The sequence below is a fragment of the Mesoplodon mirus genome, assembly GCF_964341445.2.
Source record: "Mesoplodon mirus genome assembly, chromosome: 8".
Classification (NCBI taxonomy): Eukaryota; Metazoa; Chordata; class Mammalia; order Artiodactyla; family Ziphiidae; genus Mesoplodon; species Mesoplodon mirus.
This window is the reverse complement of record NC_138984.1, coordinates 43275736-43301978: the sequence shown is the minus strand read 5'-3', so window position 1 is coordinate 43301978 and position 26243 is coordinate 43275736. Positions and strand designations below refer to the sequence as shown.

General features: G+C 36.7%; 1 protein-coding gene across 1 annotated transcript in view; it reads right to left on the bottom strand.

The window, feature by feature from the left end:
• Positions 1–675: 675 nt before the first annotated feature.
• Positions 676–26243, bottom strand: part of TMEFF2 (transmembrane protein with EGF like and two follistatin like domains 2) — a 255358-nt gene continuing 229790 nt past the window's right edge. Inside the window, exons 8-10 of the mRNA XM_082631231.1 lie at positions 6532–6655; positions 4474–4632; positions 676–1017 (exon numbers count right to left, since the gene is read on the bottom strand). Coding sequence (XP_082487357.1) covers positions 921–1017; positions 4474–4632; positions 6532–6655 — 380 coding nt within the window. The 3' untranslated portion in view covers positions 676–920. The remainder of the gene's footprint in view (positions 1018–4473; positions 4633–6531; positions 6656–26243) is intronic.

The following is a 26243-nucleotide window of genomic DNA, read 5'->3' as shown; positions in this document are numbered from 1 at the left end:
TGAGGTATTTGTTTGTGATTCTAATTTCTTTTTAAAGAACCATATACTGTAAATATAGCAAGGTGCTTCTGAGAATTCATGATTTGGTATTACACATTTAATGATGTTATTAGAATTTCTTCCTAGTTGTTAATTCCACTCACCTAAATGGAATAGATTTTGTGCTCTGTGTATTCCTAATACGTAGCTTGTTAGGACCTTTCAGATATATGCACTTAACTGGGAGATTCTACAATGTTTCCCAAATAAAAACCAATATCTTCTTTCCCTCTCCTTTATGAGTTATAAAGCACTTTCCCTCCCCTTCTTCTTTGATTTAATTTATATGCCAGAGATTTTTCTGCTCTGGGGATGAAAATGGAAGACCAGGGAAGAAAGCTGATAAAATAGAGATGATTCAAAGATCTGAAATATTTTTTCCTCACTCGATATAAAGTATTTTTTCTCTTTTCCAATAACCATCATTTCCCTTGATCTTGGAATCTCTCAAAACCTAGCCACTGAGTCCTGTATAAACTAATGCTCTGTCTCAGGATGTGGAGAAAGATAAAATACTGGTACTTGTACAGATTGTACTAGCTTGATTATATTTACAGTTAGGAGATACCGCAAATTTAAGAACGCCATTTTTTTTCTCATCACTGAGTATTTATTATATATAACAAATACATGGGAAAGAAAAAACTATATTGTGTGATATAAATAGTTTATTTACATTACAGAAAAAACATCAAGACAAGGTATACTATTTCAAATATATCCATACATAATCAAATATAGCTGTAGTACATGTTTTCATTGGTGTAGATTACCACAAATGCAAGGCAACATGTGTAGATCTCATCTTATTCTTTTGTCTATAATACTGTATTGTGTAGTCCAAGCTGTCGGTAGTCCGGCCACTGGGCAACATGCTCCCTTTAGATTAACCTCGTGGACGCTCTTGTTGTGTTGTCTGAACTGTAGTGCCCTGTATTTTGCTTCTGTCTGTGAATTCTGTTGCTTCTGGGGCATTTCCTAGAAGGTTGGAAAGTTTACAGATCTTAGTCCAGTGCTATTACCTAAAGTCTGGTCCCACAATCACAGAGTGAAGTTGTGGATTAAGCAAATTATTAAAATATTTCAGACTAAAGAATTTATTATTAGCAGAAGCTGGAATTATGTTGGAAGAGGTTTTTGCTTTTGTTTTTTTGTTTTTGCTTCTCCTTGCAGTTGTCTTTAAGTATCTGTTGAGGAGAACCGAAGAACAGAGGTGGAAGTTGAAGAGGAATACATTTACCTAGTCCTCAACAGCTTACTCATCAAGGCTCAAACAATGACTCAGCACAATGCAACACAGCAAGTGTAAGCTCATCTAATCTCATGTTAAAGGTCTTCAACAACCTGATACTTTAAATGTCCCAAGGATGAATGTTATATTGACATTTCAGTGCTACAAGTTTAAATCCTATCAAACCAGAGAGTGAGCCAACTGTTAATATGGGATATGTAATGAAAAGGGATATTGTTTTGGTTCAGCCTAATATCATTTTGTATATTAATGTTATAAGCTAGAGACATAAATTGGTACCAATTATTTAGCTTCTATAAAAAGCTAAGACAGTCAAATTATCTGGAAAGCTCTGATCTAGTAGCTTTTCTCTTATAATAAAATAATGCTTTGACAATACAAATAAAAATAACAATATAAAATTCATATAAAATCCTATTTTAATAAGCTGGGGGTGTCAGAAAATATATATTCATATATATGTTCATATGTGAGTAAATGTATATAGTATATACATATATGGGTTTTTTGGGGTAGATCTGTCAAAATGAACATGGAGCTGGAAGTCATATTGCCAGCAAGTGAGAGCTGGAGATAAAAGACTGAAAATACATCTTCTCAGCAGGGCAACTCTCTTCATTTCAGAACATGTCTCTAGATGTCTGTATTCTTTATGACACATGTTTATTTAGGAGAAGGACAGATACTTGACTAAAGTAGTAAAAACAAGGGGAAAGAACTAGGAAAAGAAAGAAAGTGGGAAGAGGAAAAGAGAAAGAAAAGAGAGGTAGAAAAGAGGAGAGACCAGGTGACAATGAGATTAAAAGAAAATTGAAGAGAACGAGGGGACCTCTGCTTCGTGTAATTTTGTAAATCTTTTAGCAACTAGATGTTTTGGAACAGGTCTTGATGGACGACTGTGGCCAGGTCCCCAGGAAGAGAGGGTTTGGACAGGAAGGGTTAGAGGGGAGGATGGCCTAGCTGCAAAGTCTGGTTTTTGAGCAGAATGTTTTCAAGTGAATGAAATGAATCCATACTGAGAATAGTGTAGTTTATTGACTAGTGTGACTCTTGGATTTTGGAAAGCTTGGATTGCCTAGGAGAGTTTTAAAAAATGCATTACAGTAATGCCAGTTTAGTTCATGTGCTATTTCTCCTCCTCAAAAGTAAATAGAAGATAGGTTTTGTTTTGTTTTGTTTTTACATGGAAAATGAAAACAGCCGTATGTCTTAAAAAAATGGCTTGCCTAATTTGGAGCTCAGTTAGGTTGTCTTGAACATCAGAATACAGACATCTTGACCAGCCAAGGGGCAGTATGACTGGTGGTTAAGTGCACAGGCTCTGATACTAGGCAGCCTAGATTCCATTTCTTCCCTTATTGCTCAGCTGTGTATACTCAGCAATTTGCTGACTTCTCATACCTCAGAGTCCCTATCTTGAAAATGGGGATAATTGTTCCTTCATAATGTTACCAAATGTATATGTATATGTATTGGTGTGTGTCTGTACAGGTATACACACACACACACACACACACACACAATTCCTGGGGAGATAAGGACCCTATGTATTCCAGTTGTTTTTATTACATATGGGAATGAAGTTGATTAATAAGACTTCTAAACATCTGCTGAAGTATTTAAAGTTCTGCATTTTTGTCAGTACGTGAAGTAGCAAATCAAATTGTTATGATTTTGTATCTATTAAATATGAATTTCATTTTTCACGTGCTGATATTACTTAGATATTAGTAGGCTCAAGACCCCTGGAGTAATGTGGCACAGTTTCCTGTGTTTTAGATTCTTTTCTATCTTTTCTTTTATACTTAATATTTTTGGTTTCTTGAGTTATTTTTATGCTCCCCAGAATCAATTTTAATGTAATCCACTGACTCACTTGGCATCTAAACATAAGAGTCGAGTTGATGAACTCAAGTTGGCTTCGAGTAGCACAGAGCTCCCGTGGATGATGTTCCCTTAAGCCGTTAGGCCAGGGAAGGATCTATGAACCATATTTTGTCTTTTTCAAGAGCAAATGCCACACTTGTCCTCAAAGAAGATAGAACAATACAGATACAGAGATGTATTATGGCCTTTATTTTCTAAAGATATGATACTTTCTTTTATTTTCTTGTCTTAAAATACTTTTGGGGGAAACATTCTGATTTACTGTAGAGCTGCACAAATGATTGAAAGTCTAAATGCCTTGTGAATTTGACAAAAACCTTGAAACACTTCCTGGGAACTTTTATCTCAAGCAGAGTGAAATCAGATCAGAACAAAGAATCTTCAGTAACATTTCTGGTTAGACAGGACATAAATAATATGCATTTGGTTTGCAATCTAATCCTTGGTTACCATGAACTTACACGCTAATGAAGGTAAGCCATACCTGGCCTCCCTCCTTTACTCCAAGCCCAATGCCAGACATTACTAATTATTCATGGTTTTCTTTCCTGTTGAAACTGGATGAGATCTCTGATTTCTCTCAACCTAACTCTCCAGGAAACAATTACTGTCTGATTGTTTGGGGGTTTGATATGAAAGCTTGTTGTGAAATTTGCTGCATGTTTCCATATATCAAAGGTTTTCATGTACTACAACATAATCATTCTCATTATAACTATTTTCTTTGAATTTTGTGATTAAAAATTATTTTGTTAACTTAAGATAAAAATGTATTTGTGGTTTATATCAAATATGTTAAAAATGATTATACCTGAGAGTTATACTTGGAAATATAAGTGCCCTAAATGAGAGCTATAATTTAATAGTTTTCTAGGCCTTATATAAAATCCATTCTATGATCTCTTTTGGCATACTAATCCGAGTAAATCAGGAAACACTGCTCATTTAAATAGTCTGTTAGTAGTCTGAATGAAGACTGACTTTTTATAGCTAAAAGAGAAAAGCATATTTAAACAAAGACTGATATTACACATCAGAAGGGGAACAAAGACCTTTCCTTAGAAAATAAATAATCCTCATCATAATGCAAAAATAAGGAAAAAAATTTGTACCACTCCAGCACGAAAGTCAATGTCTTTCCATTTGGCTATTCCAATGCTGTTATGATGAGGAAATAGGACTCCAGAGAATGGATGGCTGCAAAGTCCATGAAGGGACTTGTAATTAGAGAGCTCTAAGACAAGGAGGAATGACATATCCCTTCATGTGGGTGGCCACTGAGTACAGTTACTGACCTTGTGATGCAGAGGACCACCACACAGATGACAGCAATCTGAATCGTTCCAATCACAGCTGCGATTAAGACGTACTGAAATCGGACAGGGCCGGGAACAACGTACAGTACACTGTAGTCCTTTTTTTCACAGTGTTGTCCAGTATAACCAGCATCACACCTGGAAGAAATAGTGTCCAGTTACTTGTAGTTGCTGGACTCATTTTTATAGTTGGCCTATAGCTATTTATCTTCATTGTGAAATTAGGACCTTTTGTTTCCCTTTCCTGCTCTTAAAAAAATAGTACTTTGTAGATATGTCTTTCAAATACTTGTTTTCAGTAAGATCTTTTTGTGTTTTTTATTTCAAAGATAATGCAGTTTCTTTTTATACTTTATTATATGAGTTTGAAGATAGGAGAGTTGGTAGATAATTTGTGGTGATAATATAGAGAGACAAGAGAAGCCCAGGAATAATTATTCTTTCTATATATATTTCTTCAGGTGAGCTTTACATTTTATTTAACTTGCTCTTTACTTAACCTAAGTCAACATAATTGCTTGAGAAAAGGCTTGTTTCTGATGACATGCGTATAAAAAATAGTACTACTTACCTATTTTTGGATAAAGCATTCTCTATGCTACTGTTATAAGTGTTAAAAAGTGTTAGGGCCAGAGGTACAACAAGACTGATTTCTTTAATTTACTGGTCATAAAGTTGTCTGATTATGTTAGAGAATTAAATTTCAGTAGGAAAAAAGTAATTATGATGTAGGCAATATGGTTGGTTCGGCAAAACAAGCCCACGCGCTATTCATCTGAGGATGAAGGCCGCCTCTCCCTCACTCAGCCCTCATCAGAAAGCTCAGGTAGACAATCTGCGTGTTAGAATTAGCATTTGACCATGAAACGAGGAAACAACTCACATGAAAACAGTACTAGTGGATCAACTTGTCATTGACTTTGTGCAACTATTTTAATACTTCACTTTGAATTTCTCATAATTACATCCTGGGATCTTTCCTCTCTGCATCAGAGGGGTTTAATAATGACGACTCTGCTGGGGATGACAGGGCAGTGGGTGCAGCTTCTCACTGTGCCTGGCTGCTCTACTGGAAGGCAAGTGCTAGTGTATTCAATGAAGGAAAACATGAAAGGAAGGCAGTTCTTGAGAAAGAGAGAGAGAAAGGGAAAGGAAGAAAGAAGAAGGAGAAGATGAAGAAAAAGAAGAAGAGGGGGAGAGGAAAGGAGAGGGGAGGGGGAGAAGGGAGGGGAGAGAAGGAAGAGAACAAGAGAGAGAAACTCCTTTCACTGTATAGCAGCAATATGCAACCTATTTCATCATTTGCCACTTGTATATTCCTTTCGTAAAAAATACGTTTGTTTTTTGCACTTTGGCTTTATCGTCTCTGAAATAATTATGTTCTATCCATGAGTATTCAGCAGATATTTGTATTTATTAACTAAATCCAGACAAGCAATTTCTTTGTGTCTCAGCTGAGTCTGAATCTGTGGAGGTATAGCTAATATCTCACTCTACAAGCCTTGTGGATAGTGGATCCTAGCAAAACCAAGACTGATGATATTAGAAGACCTGAAGGACTTTGGAAAAGACAGCCTCCCAAAAGCAACCGTGTTATCTTTAGGCCCCATCCATTCATTTGTTTGAGAAATATTTATCAAGTACCTGATCTGTGCCAAGCACTGCTCTGTGTCCATGGGAAAGAATGATGAATAAACCAGAGGAGGCTGTGTCTTTAAGGAACTTGTAATGCCCAAGGTACAATTTAAAATTCCACCAGAATAGTGTATATAATGATGTGTTACATAGTACTTGAGTATGTACACACATTTTGTAGTTTTCTAGTTTGTGCATGTGTGTGTGTGTGCATGTGTGTGCGCGTGTGTGTGCATACATGTGTGCGTGTGTGTGTATGTGTGTGTGTAAGAGAGGGAGAGGAAAGTTTGGCTGCTGATCACCCATTCAGGCAGAATGCCATCCAATTCTCTGTAAACATCCAGAATTTAGTTTCTGTATTTTTACTTTATACATTTAAAAGTTAAAGGGTGAAAACATTACCTGCAAGATGGCTCCTGCATATTGATAGAATGTTCGCACTTCCCGTGCATGCAGAAGCCATTGTAATGTTCTGGGCAAGGTATGTGGTGTTCTCTGGCACTTTCTTCTAATTTGTTAGCATTCTCTGTGAATACAGATAAAAGCAACATCCCCTGTAAATACTTTCTTAGCCTGGTAAGATCAACCAGTACATTAAGAAGCAAAGCTACAGTAGGCAAAAATATTTAAAAGGGCAAGAATTAAAAGGCCATGCTTCAGAAGAAAGAGGGAGAAAGAATTGAAAGACAGATGTCTTTACAGTTGTGTTTAGAGATGAAACTGCAAAATTACCCAGTACTTTTCATGCTTTTATGTAATTTCCTACATCTTTAAGAGCCAGTGATGTTTCTATGAGTTGTCAGACGGCTTTAATTTTCCTTGTGTAGAGACTGTACATTGATCATAAAATAATTCAAGAAGAAATATCCTATTTTTTGAATTTCAAAGCCCAGCATAATGTCCCTAAAAGTAAATTGCTGCAATATGTTGATACTCTCTCCATGTGAGAGCTTAAAAACTAAAATATGGCCCTGTTCAATTGTTAAACAGAAGTTTTCCAAAACCAAATGCAAATTTCAACAAATGTATTCTTTCAGGCTTTATTCATCTACTGTGAACATGAATTTTCCTAGCACCCATACATTTTTTTATTGCCTAAATAATGCTATTGAAAGAGCAAATGTTATTTCAGAATCACTTATGGAGATACTAACACAGTACATACTGAATGCTATGAGTGTATTCTAATTCATAATATTTGGCCTATGTTAACCATGTCATGTGAAATTTAAACTTATGGTAAAGAAAAAAAACTTGTGTTCTAAAATGAACCCTTTCTTCTTTCATTAACAAGTTTTGTTTTCTCATGTTTCTATAAAGATATTAAATTTTTTTCTGACCTCTGTTAGTTTAAATACATTTGCTTCTCCTTTGTAATGCCATCTCTAAGCAGTCTTTGGATTCTTTATATGTTCATTTTATAAGATAAAGTTTTGCCTTTTTTGAGTTGCTTCTATAATCTGAGACCTGATATACTTTAAAATTCTTCCCTAAACTCGTGAGAAATATAACTCTCTTGACTTCAATCTAAAGATACTTTTCAAGACCACAGTAATCGGTCAGCGGTAATGCTGGGTTCTCCCAGTGAAGGAAGATTGAGAATAAATTACTATTTTTATGAAACAGATTATATCCTATCATTTCCACATTGGGGTATAGTTTCTTTTATTATAGTGCATCCTTATAATTTTTACTGGCAGTCATGAATGATGATTATATTCATCATGAGAAAAAATGTACCTTTGGTATTAGTGAATTAGACAAATGTATTATTTATGTTTAAGCAGAGCTATAAAATATCTATACATTTTAAGATCTAGGTTGTCATCTGAATAACATTAAAGTTTGAAGTAAATTGTTAAATATGTTAAGTGCTTTCTTGTGTAGGGATATTTATGCACATCAGTATGGTGGGTAATATTTCAAATTACATACCCATATTAATAAAGGATTTATCATAAGGATGCCGAAGAGACTGGCAATGGCATTTAAATCATTCATTTGTTTTATATCTATGTCTTTTTACCTATTTAGGTGATCTTTTGTTTGCCTTATAATATTTCTACTTTGATAATTACTATTAAACTGAAAGAACCACTTCCATAGAAAAGACTGAGAATGTATAGAACTTTCTTTTTTGGTTTCTTCCATTCTTCCAAGCTACTACAGTGTTTTTGGTAAGAAATACTGCTTGCAGTAAGCAAACACACCAAAACTGAAATGGATAGTGCGGGGTAAAATTTCCAATATGGGAGTATGTGGCCAAAATAGAAGCAGAACGACCACAGTATTTAGATACATCTCGAGAGGGCTTGTGGTCATTCATGAATCCATGAAGACTGGGCTCATTCTGTGCCTTGGCTGGGGGGCTACAAGCCAGAGTGGACAAACCACACACCTGCTATTGAAAGATGACTTTAGCAGTGGGGTTTGCCAGCCTCACTGCTGATGTAATGAACCAGCACTGATTTTCATTCATTTCTGGATCTTCTCCCCATAACAAATGATCCAACACTTCTATTTAGTGTTCGTTAGTAACCCTTCAGTGCCTCTGCACACCTGCATGTAGGGGACTTTTCTGTAACTTCCCTACATTTCACTTATACACTGTGATTTCAGTCATAGTATTTTTCAAACACATCTTATTAGGGCTATTCTTCTGTCAGTTGCAAAAGAAGATCAAGAATGTTCTTAACTCAAAATCCATTTTTTAAGGCTATTTTATTTTTAACTCTGTCCCTCACCCCATACTGTTTTTGTTTCTGAATCTGTACCGTGTCCACAATTAGGAACTGAAGTCCAAGGGCAAAATAGGAGCTTGTCTGAGTGAGACTGTGTGCCTTAGTGTAGTAAGAGCTGGATATTTTCACAAAGTTCATTATCCAGACAGGATGATCGTGTGGGAGGGGAATAGTTTCCATCATGAAATCTGCTAATTAGTTTACACCATTCCTTATGAGCTTGGAGTGCTCTGTTATGCTGCTCGTAGGATACTGTCAAATAAGAAAGAGAGATTGAAAGTAAATGGGTAGAAGAAATCAACCCTGGGCAAGAAAATGAGGAATCGTCAATATATGTCAACAAATTTATAGTCAATCCAAACAAGTAAACCAGTTGATTGAAAACCTGAATATATAACCACTTCTAGTAATGCAATAGACATGTTTTAGAAATGACATCTGAGTATATTAAGAAGAGTAGAAACACAGAAATATAACATACAAACCAAATATGTGTATGGACCATAATGGGTATTTGTGATCCTGGTGTTTATGCATAGGTATTTAAGCAATAACAAAGCATTTAATGATTTAAAATCATAGAAAAATGATACTTTGGAAGTCTGTACGTTTTCTCCGGTGGTTGACGATTTAGACATCAACTTCTCTGTTCTCCGTTTAAAAAGAGATTTAATGTAAGGGTTGTGCTCTTTCTTCTAAGACAGAGAGTGATCATGGTAGAAACTCTTCGTGTCTTTGTTTAAAATCCTTGTCCAGTTTCCTGTTTAAATGTTTACAAATTGTTTATTCTGAATGAGATCCTGACTTTTTTAAGAAACAACTTCTGGTATCATCTGAGTTACTTGCAGCAGAGCTAATAAGGCTGCATGCCCATTGCTAGTCGACATTCCAGTCAAGGGCTATAGAAGTGGGCTGCTGTAAAGCACAGCTACATGTATTGTTTCTATCCTGGTGCTTTCAGGGAAAGAGACACAGCAAGCTGAAGAGACAGAGGAAATGGCGAATAGCAAGAACTTGCTTTAATCACAAGTCAAGTAAGATAAGTAGAATAGAAAGTGGGCAGAGCCAGGCATAACAGTTCAGATATTTAAATCAGTATAGCCCAGAGTGTGGTGTGTGTGTACACGTGTATTTATTATTACCCCTGCTTTCTTCCCAAAAAGTTGGAAACAAGATGTCGTTCAGAGAGTTAATCTATCAAAGCAACACATTATCGACTGAAGCAGAAATATGACTGTAAAATTTGACTAAAATTATCCTTATATCTGAAGAAAGGATGTTTCCCTTTGGATAAGGGTTAGAGTTTGGCAAAAGAAGCATCTGAATGTCATGCTGTGTCATCTATTCAAGTGCCCTCTGGGATGCTGTGCCCTGAGAAGCCAACTTGAACTAGCAAACCCAGAGTGCCCAGTTGCAAAGATTGCAAAGATGGATGCACTAGATTATTAGCGTCTGATGCTATTAAATACTCAGTTAACCCATTTCTCTTGTTTTGATGCCCTGCTCTTTAGTCTTAAAATAGTTGGACTTCTGTGTAGCTGGCTTTGACAGTACCACCTAGATATCTTATCCACTTGACAGTTATATATTTCATTTGAGTGAATTGATTGGTTCTGAGTTTCCATGCATTTTGGGGGCACAAGTCAGCTTTCTTCAGCCCACTGAATTCTTGGGGTTTGTAAAATCAAATTTCTGCACCTATAGGCTAAAGGATCAGATCCTACCCATGGTGTATTACAGTCTGGGAGGACATCTGGGGGCTGGTCAGATGATATTTCTCTGGAGACAGCCCTATCTTGCTTTAATCAGGCCTTTCTTTAGAATATATATACAAATCCTTTAGGCCTCTGATTCCCCATGAGGAGTCTGATTCTGTGTAAGGATTTTAGAGTAAGTTGGAAAGATCCTAAACTAGAGGTATCATCAGGATTTAGAGGATGCTTTAGGGAGGCAGATTTCCGCTGCACATTTTTAAGCAACTAGAACTGTTCAATAGGGGAATGAGTTATATAGTGAAGTGATGAGTTTGTGGTGGTGTGAAAATTTCTCAGATGTGTTACTATTTCTCAGATATTGTAGAGTGTTACTGTATGGTAGATTGGATTATTTCAGATCTCTAGGTTCTTTGAATTTTGAGAGTAATATTTATTTCTATTCTTTATATTTACTTATAATAAATTACTAATAAATATTTATTGCAAAATATTATTATTGATATCCTAGGAAAAAAGTGGAGAAATAAGGACATTATTTAGGTAAGGAAATCACTTTGCCTTAATTATGGGGACATTTTACTTTTTAAAGAGTGTAAAATATCTTAAATATTTACTGGATCTGTAATTCAGACATTCTAGCATAAAGTGATCTTTTCTACATATTGTCTTCCTTGTGGGGAACAATATGCTTGTGGATCTTACTTCAATTTTTAACATTATGCTTTAACATCATGAATTATCTTGACAAGTACATGCATGTGAGTTGTACAGTGTGGTTTATTATCTTTTCAACTCTCTTTTCCTGTGGGCACACAAAATGTGCCACATTTTTTTCAGCAAAATGAAATTTCTATTTTTGATGTATTTATATAATACTTCTATTTTTCATGTTTATAACAGTACAAGGAAACTCCAGCACTGAGCTATTCCTCTACTGATGATTACTTGATTTTACTGTAATCAGTGATTACTTGATTTTACTCTTCTCCTGCTTACTGCCCTATTGCTAAAGCAGTTTGAAAATAATTTTATTTAACCAACTAGAAAAAGAAAAACTATCTTTCTTTCCATTATATTTATATTGTGCCTGGGACGGAAACAAATTATGAATTTAGAAGTAAAGTCATAATGGTCCCATTGTTGATTAGAGTTGGTTTCAAAGAAAATATAGAATTCTTATGATTTCCTGTCCTTATCAGGTGTAAACATATGAGGTGGCAGTAAAACCTCCTATCTAGCTTGAATTGCAATTGAAGTTTTTTTAAAGACCAGAAAAGCATTCCTATTGAATGGGTCCTGAATGTAATGCAATATGAGTTCTTGCAACTTAACAAATTCTATAATAGCCTCACCTGCTGTCATAGTTTCTTCAAGGCACAGATGAGTAGATGAGAAGAGTCTCTCTTTTTTTAAGCCTCTAGGACAGAGACTCAAATGAGAATGCTAGCTGAAAGTGACAGCTTAGCACAACGGATGTGGAAGCATTTAAGGACACGATCAATTCTAAAGTTCTGTAGAGAGCAGAGGCCCAGTCACAATATTCCTAGTTATTTCATCTGTTAAAGATTTTAAAAGAAAACCTTCAAAATAGAGATCAAGTCCTTCAAGTGCTACATTTCTTCTGCAAGTTGAACATTATCCTATTTCTTCAGAAGAGTAATTGAAGCTATTTGGATCCAGAACTTTGCTAATTAGGCAGAGGTATGGGTTGGGAGCAGGATGCATGGGGATGCAGAAAAATTCTTTCTTTCTTTTTTTTTTTTTTTTTTGCGGTACGCGGGCCTCGCACTGTTGTGGCCTCTCCCATTGCGGAGCACAGGCTCCGGACGCGCAGGCTCAGCGGCCATGGCCCACGGGCCCAGCCGCATGTGGGATCTTCCCGGACCCGGGCACGAACCCTTGTCCCCTGCATCGGCAGGCGGACTCAACCACTGCGCCACCAGGGAAGCCCGAGAAATTCTTTCTTATTGTACTATTGATCAGGCACTAATATAAAATGTGTAATGTGATTATCCACATCACCACTTGCATATATAAATATTCTTATTGGACATAAAATACAATGGAAGAAAACTAATTTTTGTGTTACTGCATTCTCAGGCAAGACCTTAATTCATTATTCAAGAATTGCCTGAATTTAGAGTGGAAAAAGTAACAGCATCTGAAATAGACATAGTAATTTGGGGACTGGAGTGACTGAAATGCAACAATACTGGATGATTACTTGCATGGGCTTTTATTATCTCAGTTTCTACTGGTAATATATTTACATGGGTAAAAGCTGAGAAATCTGTAAAACCTTGGAAGAGAAACTTGTATGTACCATTTTAACTTACAACATCCTAATACAATTTTAATAAATTGAAGAATTTGACATCACAAGTTTCATATAGATGTAGCCAGAAAATCTAGACCTCCAAGATAAAAAGAAGAAGTTGTTTATTACTAGGAGGAAAATAAGCAGATCTTTAGCCATTTTCTCTGTCCCCTGCCTTAGGAATGCCCTGCCTGGCTTCTGATGGCAGAGCCCTCCAAACAGTGAAGAGAACAAGCAACTGGGGGAAACTGCACTCTGCCTAGAATGGTCCTTTTCAAACGTCACCATTCAGTCAAGAGCTTATTAACTCTCAGCAAGTGGGTAACTCCTATAGGTTTAAAGGATTATGCCTGAAGACCTTTTAAAAATATAGTATTTTATGGAACTTTAGATGTCTTTGACAACCCTGTGTAAACATCAGGCCTTGGGAAGAGGCAGGGATCCATGGTTCATTAGCCTCTCGGGAGTCCAGAGCTGGAGTTGCCTTAAGCTTATCTGGGGCAATTTGCTACAGCTCCCCCCACTGAGCTTTAGCTGCAGCACCACTGCTCTCTTCCAAGCTGCTCTTCGTAGACAAAGTTTACTGTAAACCTTAGAGAAAGAAAAAATTATGGGAAGCCATTTTATGCCAGGTATAGTCCCCTCCCCTTTTTTCTTTTGTCTTGAACTAAACCTATGCATTTCTGGCCAAACTTATTTGCTTAGTGGCTAATCTGGGTGTCCTTTCTTAGTGAGCTTCTTGGGTAACAGTGCTGAAAATGACAACACAAGTGACAGAGGGTTCAGATCCTGTCCACTTTTGCCTTCTGGGTTATGTGAGTCAAGCTATTTTCTCCTTTATAGGCTACGTATGCAGCAATGGATAAATAGTTAAGATAAACCTTCTCAGGTGACATGTTTGTTTTCCTCTGTGACTGTGAAATTATTAGCCAACAGAGAATGAGGAGGATTTAGGCTGGAGCATTCACTGAAACACAGCAGAAATTTTTAAGGATTTTAATAACGTAGATAGGACCAAAAAATTGGTAATATATTATATGAACATTTCTTGAGTACCTACTATGTGTCTGGCACTGTGCTATGTACTATACATAATGTACTATACCTGTGGGTTGTTTCCACATGATTTGGTTGTTGTCTTCTAAACACAGCCAAGAAAACAGATTCTCAAGACAGGATGATAAATCTACAATTCCTGGAGAATCTACAACATGCCTAACATTGTGTTAATACTTAACATGACAAAAATGTATATACCTTAATATAGCCCTTCAAAGTAGATTTATAAAAATCTCATTTTATATAGATGAGGAAACTGAAGCTCAAATAGGTTTAATTACTTGTCTTAGAAATTTACACAATCGATAAGCAGAACTGGGGTCAAAACTAGGCCTTTTTCCAGTGTACCATGCAGACCACGCAGCTAAGAACTTTTTAAACCACAAGACAAGCCCTGGTCCGGGAAGATCCCACATGCCGCAGAGCAGCTAAGCCCGTGCGCCACAACTACAGAGCCTGCGCTCTAGAGCCCACGAGCCACAACTGCTGAACCCCACGTGCCTAGAGCCTGTGCTCCGCAACGGGAGAGGCCCCCGCAGTGAGCAGCCCACACACCACAATGAAGAGGAGCCCCGCTCTCCGCAACTGGAGAAAAGCCCGGGTGCAGCAATGAAGACTGAACACAGCCAAAAATTTAAAAAATAAATAATAAAATAAATTTTAAAAAAATTTTTAACGAGTGGGTTAGTATCCTCAAATTCCTCCTTTAAGGGTAATGTTGCTTGTTATAGCACAGTTACACCTTAACCGCTTGTCAAAAATAGATTTCCAGGGTTTGGTCCTGATCACCTGAATCAGAATCACCAGCTGAAGCACCTGAAGTTTGTCTTCTAAAAAAGTACCCCAGACAATTCTGACATTCAGATGATTTGGATCACAATACTTTTGACACCACCTTAGCCGTTTCTCATCTCTCTGTCTCTAGCCATCTAATGCTAGGTTTTCCTGTTCCCTGGATCCTGCTTCCTTCCCTTGATTACTATGCTGGCGCTGCTCCATCTTCGTGGTCCCGAGTCTATCTCGGCTCCTTCTCTTAAAGGACTGATCTCAGCCAGCTGTTCCATGTCCAGGAGTGTGTGAGCAGTGGGTTGCCCAGTGCTGCTCTTCCTATGCCCACCTTGCATGTGATGAGAAGTCATCAGGGGCCTTCAGCTATCAAGCCTTCCTTGATCTTGGTAGTCAGCCTGAACACTTCATTTTATTTTAGAATACACTTCGTTTTTTTAAAATAAATTTATTTATTTATTTTTGGCTGTGTTGGGTCTTCGTTGCTGCACGCCGGCTTTCTCTAGTTGCGGCGAGTGGGGGGCTACCCTTCATTGAGGTGCATGGGCTTCTCATTGTGGTGGCTTCTCGTTGCAGAGCATGGGCTCTAGGAGCACGTGCTTCAGTAGTTGTGGCTCGCAGGCTTAGTTGCTCCGTGGCATGTGGGATCTTCCCGGACCAGGGCTCGAACCCGTGTCCCCTGCATTGGCGGATTCTTAACCACTGTGCCACCAGGGAAGCCCACACTTCATTTTTATTATTTTATTTTATTTTAGGCCCCTTTTGAGAACACAACACTCAAAGAATAGGCTGTCTGCCTGCAACAAATGCCAGCATCTGCGAGAGACTTCTAAATGTTGTCAGAATCCAGGTATCCTGAGACCAACTCTCACAAATCTCTAGGCTTCTTTAATAGCTCTGTAGACAACTAACCAGAATAGCAACAAGAATTCTCTGTGTGAAAGCAAATGAAGCTTTCTCTCGGATATAGAAACAAATAACACTGCTGAGAAAGGGTGCAGATTATATCAAGGATTATGATTAGTTCAATTTCCAGATGGGGGTAAAGGAGCATTGGTCCATTGGTGGTATCTTTAGCCATTCAGCTAGTCTGTAGAAAAGATAAAGTTATAAGAGAAGCAGTGGGAGCAGGAAAGAAGACAAATAGAGGGAATAAATGGAAGCCTAGTCACCATTTGTGGCAGTGTGACAACTGGGAGAGATGGTGCTACAGCAAACAGCAGGTGTTGACGGCACAAGAGTAGGGCAGCTGGGGAGGGACATCTCTTTAGTTCCTTGAGCAGGACAAGACAGCCACCCTTTCATTTAAATTGCAGGCCTTAAGGACAATGGACATACTCTCCAGAGCAGGGTTTCCCAAGGGGAGCTCTGTCAATGCAGTGCTACTTCTGGAGCAGGCTTCATGGAAAAAGGGGTTCTATAGTCAAATAAGTTTGGGAAAGAGTGGATTAAACACAGCTATATGCATTTCTTTACTGCTTGTTTTCAGAGTCTTTAAAAGCCTAACCTGCATTGTGAGATGCCTAGAAAGGACACACATTATGGAGTGTTCCTAAACTCATTTATCTAGGAAACTTCCCTCTCCCTTTTAGGAACATTTTGTGGGACTATTCCACCAGACTCTTTTCTGGGAAACATTGCATTAGACCATAGCATCTCCAAATTTTTCACATTACCACACACATAGAAAAGGATAAGATTTGGTTTTAGGCAAACAAGAGGAGACAATAGGCCTGGGGGCTCTAGCCACTCAAGCCACCTGACTGCTAAAGTAGATTAATGAGTTTATACACCTGTTACCCATTCAGAGCACACAAGGAAACATTGCAATAGATTATACTTTCTCCTAGGGCAGAGACTGTATTATTTACTGTAACATTTCTAGGGTGTAGAACAAGAAGTAGCAATAAGTGGGTGTTCAATAAGTAGCATGAATAAATGAGTAGGACAGGCATAGGCAATATATTTGGAAACTGCCTGTACCTTGGTGTGGTGGCTTTCAAAAGATTAGTCCCTCTTAGTTGTTGCATCAAAGAGCCAGCTGCACTTCAGTAATGTGTCCTTAGAGAGACAGACAATCCCTACCTTAACTGACAAGGTAAGGTGCAGTACGGTGGAGAACTGTAGTCGACTCAGTAGAGTGTATATATTCAGCATGACAGAATTAGATGCAGAGGTAAAAGCTATATTTGCTATGCACTTCAGGCTTATTCAGTGAAAGGCACAAGGCTGGAGGGCAAGAATGTGTTGCTAACCATAAAAAAAAAGATATCTATAAATGACTTGAAAGAGCAAGTATAGGCAATTGACGGGTTGATGGGTTTGCACATTTCTCCTGTATGATGTCATGGCCCAAAAAGGACAGTTAGAAAATTTACAGCGTAGATTTAGATTCATTTACAAATTTGGAATACTGCCATATGTTGGTACCAAATTAATGTAGTTGATTGTCATTGAGAGCGTTAGAAGGTATACCATCTCTTCTAATATTCAAGGATAAGATGAAACAATTTTAAGAAACAAATGCAGCTGATTATGCTATGAGTATTTCTGAAAGTTAGTTTGACATTTTAAATAAGCATTCTAGATAAAATTGATATTGAAAAAGTCACAGAGTCAACCTCTAAGACAGACTTTTGTAGTTTTTCCTAAGAAGTAATTTCTGAACATAGCATAACCTCGGAACAGTTTCATGGTGTTGAAAGTTATTCTGTTTTGATGATATTTAGTACATGTCTATGAATCAAGTATCTTTATATTTAAGCAGAATAAGACTGTTATTAAAGGTGGTATTGCTTTCTAAGATAAAACTTTTGATGATGTGATAATCCATCATAGATTTCCGTGTGGTCTCTCTGTTTAACCTGTTATAGAGACATGAGGATACCAATGAACAAGTCTTTTTCATGTTCAGTATTATACATTTTTTTATCATCAGTAAAATCTTTATCTAATGATTATTTGTAAAACATTAACCAAATATTTTATTGGTTACCACATTGGGTTGAATAATGTCCTCCAAAAACTCACATCTGTCTGGAACCTCAGAGTGCAAGCTTACTGGGAAAAAATTAGTTCAGATGCTTTCATTACTGGATTAGAGAGGGCCCTAAATCCAATGACTGATATTCTTATAAGGTCATATGAAGACACACAGTGAAGGTCAGATGAAGGTAGAGGCAGAAATTGGAACTACGCTGCTGTAAACCAAGGAATGTAGGAGCCACCAGAGCTGGAAGAGGCAAGGGAGGATTCTCTCTTTGAGAATGTGGAGGGACTGTGGTCCTGCCAGCACCTTAATTTCAGACTTTTACCCTCCAAAACTGTGAGATAATAAATTTCTGTTGTTTTAAGTCACCCAGTTTGTGGTAATTTTTTATGGCAGCCTTAGCAAACTAATATAATGACTATTTAGCAACCAAACACTCACATTGATAAAATATACTTTTTAACAGTCCATATGGAATTAATGGAAATGAGCTGAAAGATTGGCTTCAGGTAGTATGTGACCTGTACAATCTTGGTTTATGTTTATTTTCCCAGCATAATGATTCATAGTGCCTCCTTTCACTCTCAAAAATTTCCTAGTTAAGGTGGTAAATTATATGATCACCTTAGTTTAAGCATATGTTGAAAGATCTATGCTTCATTGCATTTGCAGTGCAGAAATTATGTTTTCAAGGTGCTGATGTGTCAAAAGATGCTAATAACCACAGTAAAGAAGAAATTTTGAGAAGCTAGGGAAACTTTATAAAAGGGGCTGCATTCATTTTTGATTTATTAATTCATCTTATAAGAAAGGCAGTTATCTTACATTGTTTATTTTGTCATACAACAAATGATGCTGCATTTTACATTTATTAGAAAGAAGCAAATGACCAAGAAGCAGACTGACATCAATGACCTTTCAACAAAATTCCAGGTCACATCTGGAGTATAATCTCCCACATTATCTCTATCTGCATTTTTAGAATTCTTGAATAACTGATGCTATTATAGTATTCTGACTTATTAAGAAAACGCTGGAGTTTGTTTAGCATCTTTTGTTTAAGAAGGATGGAAATTTAGAGTAGCCCATTAAGAAAATTTGAACATTAAATGTTCTCATCATTAAAGCATTATCCCTTCGTTAAGTACAAAACCTTTTTAATCTAGGACAACTCATTCCTCAAGTATTCTAAATAGCTATGAATATTCTCTCTCTCCCTCCCTCCCCCTCCCCTTTCTTCCCAGTTTTGAATAATTGATTTCTTCTGGCACTTCCTTCATTTCTAGTCAGTGATACCTTTGTGTGCAAGAACTGCTCTAGAAATAGTTAAGGATGAGGCGTAGGTCTTAACAGTTTCTTTCCACTTGGACAGCATTTACGACTTGAAATTAGTTATTAACTAAATGGTACTTTGTGGTCTCATAGTGTTAGTTTACCTTTTAACGGGTCTAACACACTCCCAGTGTATAATTTACACTCCCCAAGTACACGGTTGGTTAACCACTCAAGAAATCAATAGGGGTTGTAAAACGTGTACAAATTTGAATTTGGAGAGCGTCAAACACCTAGTTTATCTATCAGAAAAAAACAGCTGGCACTTAGAATTGGGGCTTATAGGGAACTACTTATTTTGAAACAGAAAACCCACAAAATAGCTATATCCAGAGATGCTAGTTGAGTGTGACATAGGTGATTCAAACAAGCCCCTCAGTTTTGCTGCAGTGAATGCTGTCAGTATCAACCCACAACTTCTGGCTCTTGGTATGTGACCATGTAGCTCTTTGGATCCAGAGAAGGTAAGAAACACATTTTCTCTTACAAGGTCTTAAAATTTACTAGTCCTTGCTCCTACCTGTACTGTACCTAATTAGCTCATCAATTTATTCATTCACTTAAAAAATATTGACTGATCTCCTCCTGTGTGCCAAATACTGCAGGTACAGAGTGCACAGTGGTGGGTCAAAGTTTCTCTCATAAAGGTCATACACATCATAATACAATATACAAAAGTAAAAACAAACAAAAACCTAGCATCTAAATGAGAAATGTTACAGAGAAAAAAGGATGTTAAGATATAGCAGACTAGGGTGGGCACCCTGTTTTAAAGAGGTGAGGGAAGGATATTGAAGAAGGAAGGATGAGAAAAAGCTGGCCAGGTGAAGAGCCCTCTGAGTGAGTGTTATACACAGAAAAAGACTCTAATGTAAAAAACTGACATTCCAGGAGCCAGCATTGTACGTAGAGAAGAGGGTTCCCAGGGGAGTAAAGAGAGAGCTAAAACGGAGTGGAGAGAACAGCGAGGTCCTTGTTACTATGTAGAACTTTGTACGCCACACTAAGGAGTATTGATTTAATTTAAAGCGCAGTGAGAACCCATTGGGATAGTTTCAAGTATATCTGACTGGTGTGGAAAATAGATCATTGAGGGAAAACAGAGGAAGCAGTGAGAACAAGTAGGAGAGCATTACAGTAGTGTAGGTGAAAGACAGTGTCCAGGTCTTGGACTATAGTGGCAGTGGAGAGAGAAAAAAATACTTCTATTCCACATATATCTTAGAGGTGGACTGAATATGACTTGTTTGTGTATTGCAAAATGAGAAGAATGGATCAAAGATGACTAGGCTTTTGGCTTGAACATGGTAGTGCCATTTTGTATAATGGGGAAGACTGCAGGAAAAACAATTAAGCTCTGCTTTTGGCTTGAACATGGTAGTGCCATTTTGTATAATGGGGAAGACTGCAGAAAAACAAGCTCTGATGTATAAACATGACAGATCTCTGATTTTGATTTTTGAGACAGCATTGAAAACTCTGTGTTTATGTTTGGGTATTTCTACAATAGAATTGATATTAACTGAAAGAAATCAATAGTGTAGTAGGAAAATGATCGGGGTGAAATGTCTATATTAAGCAAATTTATGATTATTAAAAGGAAGTCTTCTACATGATATCTAAAGTAGGAAGGACATTTATAATGGTCTACAAGGGACATGCAGAGGTCAGTTTAAAGGCAAGATTAGAAATATCATGAAATGAAAGGGAAAAATTAGATGATGAAGAAACATCAGTGAGGAATGCTTTTAAGTAAAACATTTTTCTCTCTTTTTGAAAAAGTTATCACGAGAAAATAAGAGTTATTAAAGATAAGAAGTATGTAGATTTGCTCTCTTCAATTTCCATTATGTAACATAAATTCTATTTAGGCCAAAGGATTATTAAATTACATTATTATTTTAATTTGTTTAATGATTTACATTTTAAAAAGTTTTTTTGTAGCTATTATTTTACTTGAGACTGCAGCATCCCTAAATGTTAGGTAAGTTAAACATATAAATGTGTGTGTGTGTTTGTGTGTGTATGTGTGTGTGGTGTGGTGTGTATTTTTTTCCTTGATATATTAGGGTGTGGAGGCCAGAAATATTCAGTTATTCCCTAATGTCATACAGTGGGTCAAGGGCAGAAAGATAGCTCCAGAAACCATGTGTTCTCATTTTAAAGTAATTTTTTAAATGTTAGAATAGTTTATAGAAAAGCTACAAAGAGAATACAGAGAATTCCTATATACCCACAACCAGTTTTTCTGTGTGTTCTCCTTTTTAATCTGGTGTTTTCTTCACAATTTTTCAATGGTAAAGAATTGTCTTAGACTTGTACATATAGAGTTAAGGGGAAAAATGAAAGAGGCAGTCATCTGGATAATTCCAGACCAGAAAACAATTTTGTCTGAAAGATATAGATAATTGAGACAGAAATGTTTTTTGCCTGGAGAGATCCCTATGATTTCCTTCCTCCTTCACTTGAATTTGTAGATATAGTTATGACCATAGGTGTTTCACTTACTAATAGGAAACTGTATCATTCAATGTGAAGAATGTGTATTTTTTGAGAGGGCTAAATTGCTTAGTTCTATACTTTTTTTCCTTAAAAATAAAGTGTATTGGGTATTTTCATTATAAAAGCAATTTCACATTGATTTAAGAATAGTAGAAAATATAGAAAGTAGAAGAAGCATAGAAAGACCTTATTGTTTACACCCTCAACAAAACTACTATCAACATTTAATTTATTTACTTACAGGCTTTTTACTACGTGTATTGTTTGGGTCTGTGTACTTAGATTGGACCATGTATAGGGCATTCATTTTGTAAGCTTTATATCAGGCCATGTCTAAAAGCTGATCTCAAATAGCAGGACAGTTAAATTGTTCAGCATGGTACCCTATAAGGAGGCCAGTTAGTCTATCTGGAGAGAAGCTATAATCATTGGAAATCTACATCTTATGTTAGATTGGTCCAGGGATAGATGGTACAGGGACAAGAATTTGAAATATCATCAGTGGGAGAGAAAATGGTGCAAACATTGAAAAACTAATATGGTATCACATATCAAGAACCTCAGAAGCAGTCAAAGACTCATAAATAAATCAATTGCAACATCCTCTATAAAAGTGAAAACTGAGAGACTACCTAAATTTTCAGCAATTGTATAATATAGTTAAGTAAATTGTGGTATAATTAGATGATAAAATGTTATTCAAGTAAAAAAAAATTATGAAGAGTTTTGATGACATAGAAAAATGAGTAAGATACTAAAATATATAATGTGTGGAAAATATAAAAACCTGGAATGAGATTCACCCCAGTTTTGACAGTGATAATGACATTGATTATTTCTAGGTAGTAGAGAGAATTTTCTATAATAAATATGTTTTACTTTTACCAGAAAAAATACACTAATTGAAAAATAAAGGTCATCAAGTGATTATTTTTTTTGGATGGGGAGAAGCTTACAAAAGGAATGGTTAGGTCTTTGAATTTAAGATTTTATTCTTGTTCAGTGTAGATTGTGTACATTCAAAGCTGTTTATCACTTATTAACAATCTCTCATAGTAAAAATGTGAAATTTTACTTCCCTCAGCCTATTAAAACTCTTTTAAATATTCACCACCATCTTTATGTCCTCATATGGTTTTTAAGAAACAGATTCTCCAGTTCTGAGAGAGTCGATTTGACTTGACTGAGAAAGTCAGAGAAATCCACTTGACTGAGTGGATTTCCATGACTTTGGAACGCCACAATCTTTTCTATCATAGTTGGCAGTAACAGGAATGGGCTAATTGTTTTTGAGGGCCAGACCTCCTTTCATATTTCTATTTTTTTATTGGTCTTGGGTCACTGGAAGCAACTACTACCATGTCCTGTTTGTGGCTAGAGGTGACAAGACTGTCCTCTCAGAACTGTGCCAGGCTTAAACTCATATGATGTAGGGATCGTCGTCTGAGACTTGGAACAATAAGTCTTCCATACAAATTAATGGAGATCAGTTTATATAGAGAAGATGAAGTATGCCTAGCAGAGGAACAGCTTTGCCGAGTCTCAAGACCCCATCTGTCTTTCTGCTAACAAAAGTTGGACCCATCCAAGCCCTTTATCATCTTTTGGAGCTCGGTCATTCCAAAGGAATTAGGAGGAAAATATGAGCATGAAGTGCTTTAGGCCCAATCATTTCTCTATTTCTCAGTACTCTCTGAGGGGTAGTGAACATAAGGCATGTTTTCTATTAGTCTCGTAATACGCAATTTATATGTTATATGAGTCGAATCGTTGTGGTAATCGACAGTGAATTTTTGGTAACACTGAAAAGACTCTCGTTGCTCCTACCCATGTGTCAACTTGAGTTCCAACTCTAGCTCCTCCACCTACCAGCTGTGGGATTTAGAGCAACTCATATAACCCCTCTGTGCATCAGTTTCCTCATCTGTAAAATGGGGATGATTATTTGTATTATGGGGTTAGAGTGAGGAATAAATGAAAATATCCATATAAAATCCTCTGAACAATAGCTAGCAAATAAGCACTTAATAAATGCTTTAGTTTTAATTAGATATTATCATCACATGTCCTCATAGTCATGCTTGAAAACAAATCTAAAGGAACTAAACAAAAATGGAACAATAGACCTAGAAATAAATAATCTCTGTGTCCTTTTGGGTCAGTTTGCTTTCGTTTTCATGGAAATGCATGTCCGCAGAGAAATGCTCTGGCTCACGTTTATAAGAGATCGTTCGGCAGAGGGAAAGAAGCAGACTTTGGAAGAGAGAGCCAAGCTCAATCTCTGCCCAGCCATTTAATATTGTTAACTTTTTCTGGCAAATTACTTCACTCTTCAAGGCTTCTGTTTCCTCACTGAAAAAGAAGGAAACAGAAAAGCAAACAGGCTAACACAAAGCGATGTGATAACTGGGTAAAGATAGGGGCTGAAGAGCACACAGAAATGTCTGGACTCCAGGGTGAAAGTGGGGAGGGAATGGGCTCCATCTCCTCAATTTTAAAATGGTTGAAATAATGGTACTACCTGTTAACACTTGTGAGGCAATAAGACCACAGGCTTGGGAGCTTGGCTGTCTGGGTTCAATTCTGTTTTTTTCCACCCTCCAGCTCTGTCAGCACAGCCAAGTTATTTAACCTTTATGCATGTCGGTAAAACATTTATAACAATGTCTGGCACACAGTAAGTACCCAATAAATTATAGCTGTTTTAAACTAATATGTGTAATAAGTAAATGAGATTTTAAGTGTAAAGAAGCATTTATTTAGCACAGTGCCTGGCACATAGTAAATGCTAAATAAATGAAAGTGATGGTTATGATCATCGTCATTCCCAGAAGAAGGATATCTAAGCTGAAACATGAAGGATGAACAAGAATTAGACAAATGAAAGAAGAATGAGTATCCCATGTTGGAATAATATATACAAAAAGTCAGATGAGAGCTAAAGCATGGCTTGTAGGGGAACTGTCAGTTTCTGGAGCATTAAGAGTGAGGGAAATGAGGGTAGAGGGCATAGACTAAGGAGTGTAGTACATGCAATAAAAGTTTTTTTTTTTTATAAATGCCCTTTATCAGGTTGAGGAAGTTCTCTTCTATTCCTGTTTTGTTGAGTGTTTTTATTATGGAAGGGTTTTGGGTTTTGCCATGTGCTTTTTCTATGTATAATGAAATGATCCTATGTTTTCTTTATGAATATGGTGTGTTACACTGATTGATAATCATAGATTGAACCAACTTTGCCACTTTATTGTACCATCCTGCAATAGAGTTGGCACACACTCACTGGCACATGCAAATATGTGGAGTGCTCCCACTCACGGGGAGGCTCCCTCTCCAACAGGACCAGCAGATCCATGCCATGCTTGCCTTATCTAGCCTTTTGCCTTATCTAGCCTTTGAGTATGTATCATTGCTGGCATCTTATGGAAGAGATTCAGTTATATTCAGTAGTGAATTCTTGCAAGAATCCTGGGTGGCTGAAGAGCCCTCGAAAAAAGCCAGAGGGAAGGATTATAGGGTCAGTAAAGATACACTTTGTTTTGACAATCTACCAAGGGTACAGAAACCATGGTGTCTCTATCTCTAATAAAAGAATCTCTCTTCCATGATCTCTTGTAAAAGAATGGAATTCTTTCTTGGCAAAGCAAATATATATCAGGTTTAGTTTATTTCTCAAACTTAAGGCAATGTTAAAGTGTAATTTAAGTCACTTCTTAATAACAACAAATCTTATGCCTTGAAATGTATTCTTATCTCGTAGATACAACAGTTGCTGACTCAGTCTATTCTGATGGAAACAAGTTTGTTACAATAAGATAACATCCATATTCCTCTTTTTAAAAATAACTTTATGTTTTTATGTTTGAAGGAATAATGAGATTCTGTAATACACTGGAAAAAAAATGCATGATATTCATTCATTGTGGCAGTATATCATAATTACTCAGCTTCCCTTTATCATTAATAACAGAAGATTGTGAGTAAAAACATACTAATATCCACCAGATGTTCAGAAAAACATAAATATCTCCACATCAGCATATTTTAGCAAAAAGTCAACAAAATTTTCTCAACTTCTTTTTCCTTTTTTAGTTTTCTGAACATGTTCTTTGATACGATATTTTTAATCCTCATTAGGGATTTGCTTCTGGTTCCTTTAATATCCTCCACAAGAGACGGACTGTATAGTTTCAAATGTAACCAACATTCATCCTGCTACCTTTTCCCCTATTATTCTATGTATCAGGAGGCAGGCTGGTATAATGGAAAGAGATCAGGCAGCTTTGTGGTTAAAGAGGTATCAGTTTACACATATTCTCATCTTCTTAATAGCTATGTGACCTTGGGAGAATTGCTTAAACTTTCTTAGCCTAAATTTGTTTACAATGGTGATAATAATTCTTTCACTGAAGGGTCATTTCACAGGAAAGCACTGATAAAGTGCCAAGCATTCAGCTATATTCAATAAGAGGTAGCAATTATATTATCCATCTGAAGACCATTCCCATTTCTTGATTTCCTTTGACTATTGGATTTTCCATTTTTTCTTCCCCATTGATACCTTAAGCTTATTATAATTTCTCGTTTTTCTAAAATTCAAGTTTTTCTCTTCAGTTATCGTTCTAGAAGCTTATCCTCTTAGCCCCAGCTTCTTTATAAACATGCTGTGCTAGGAT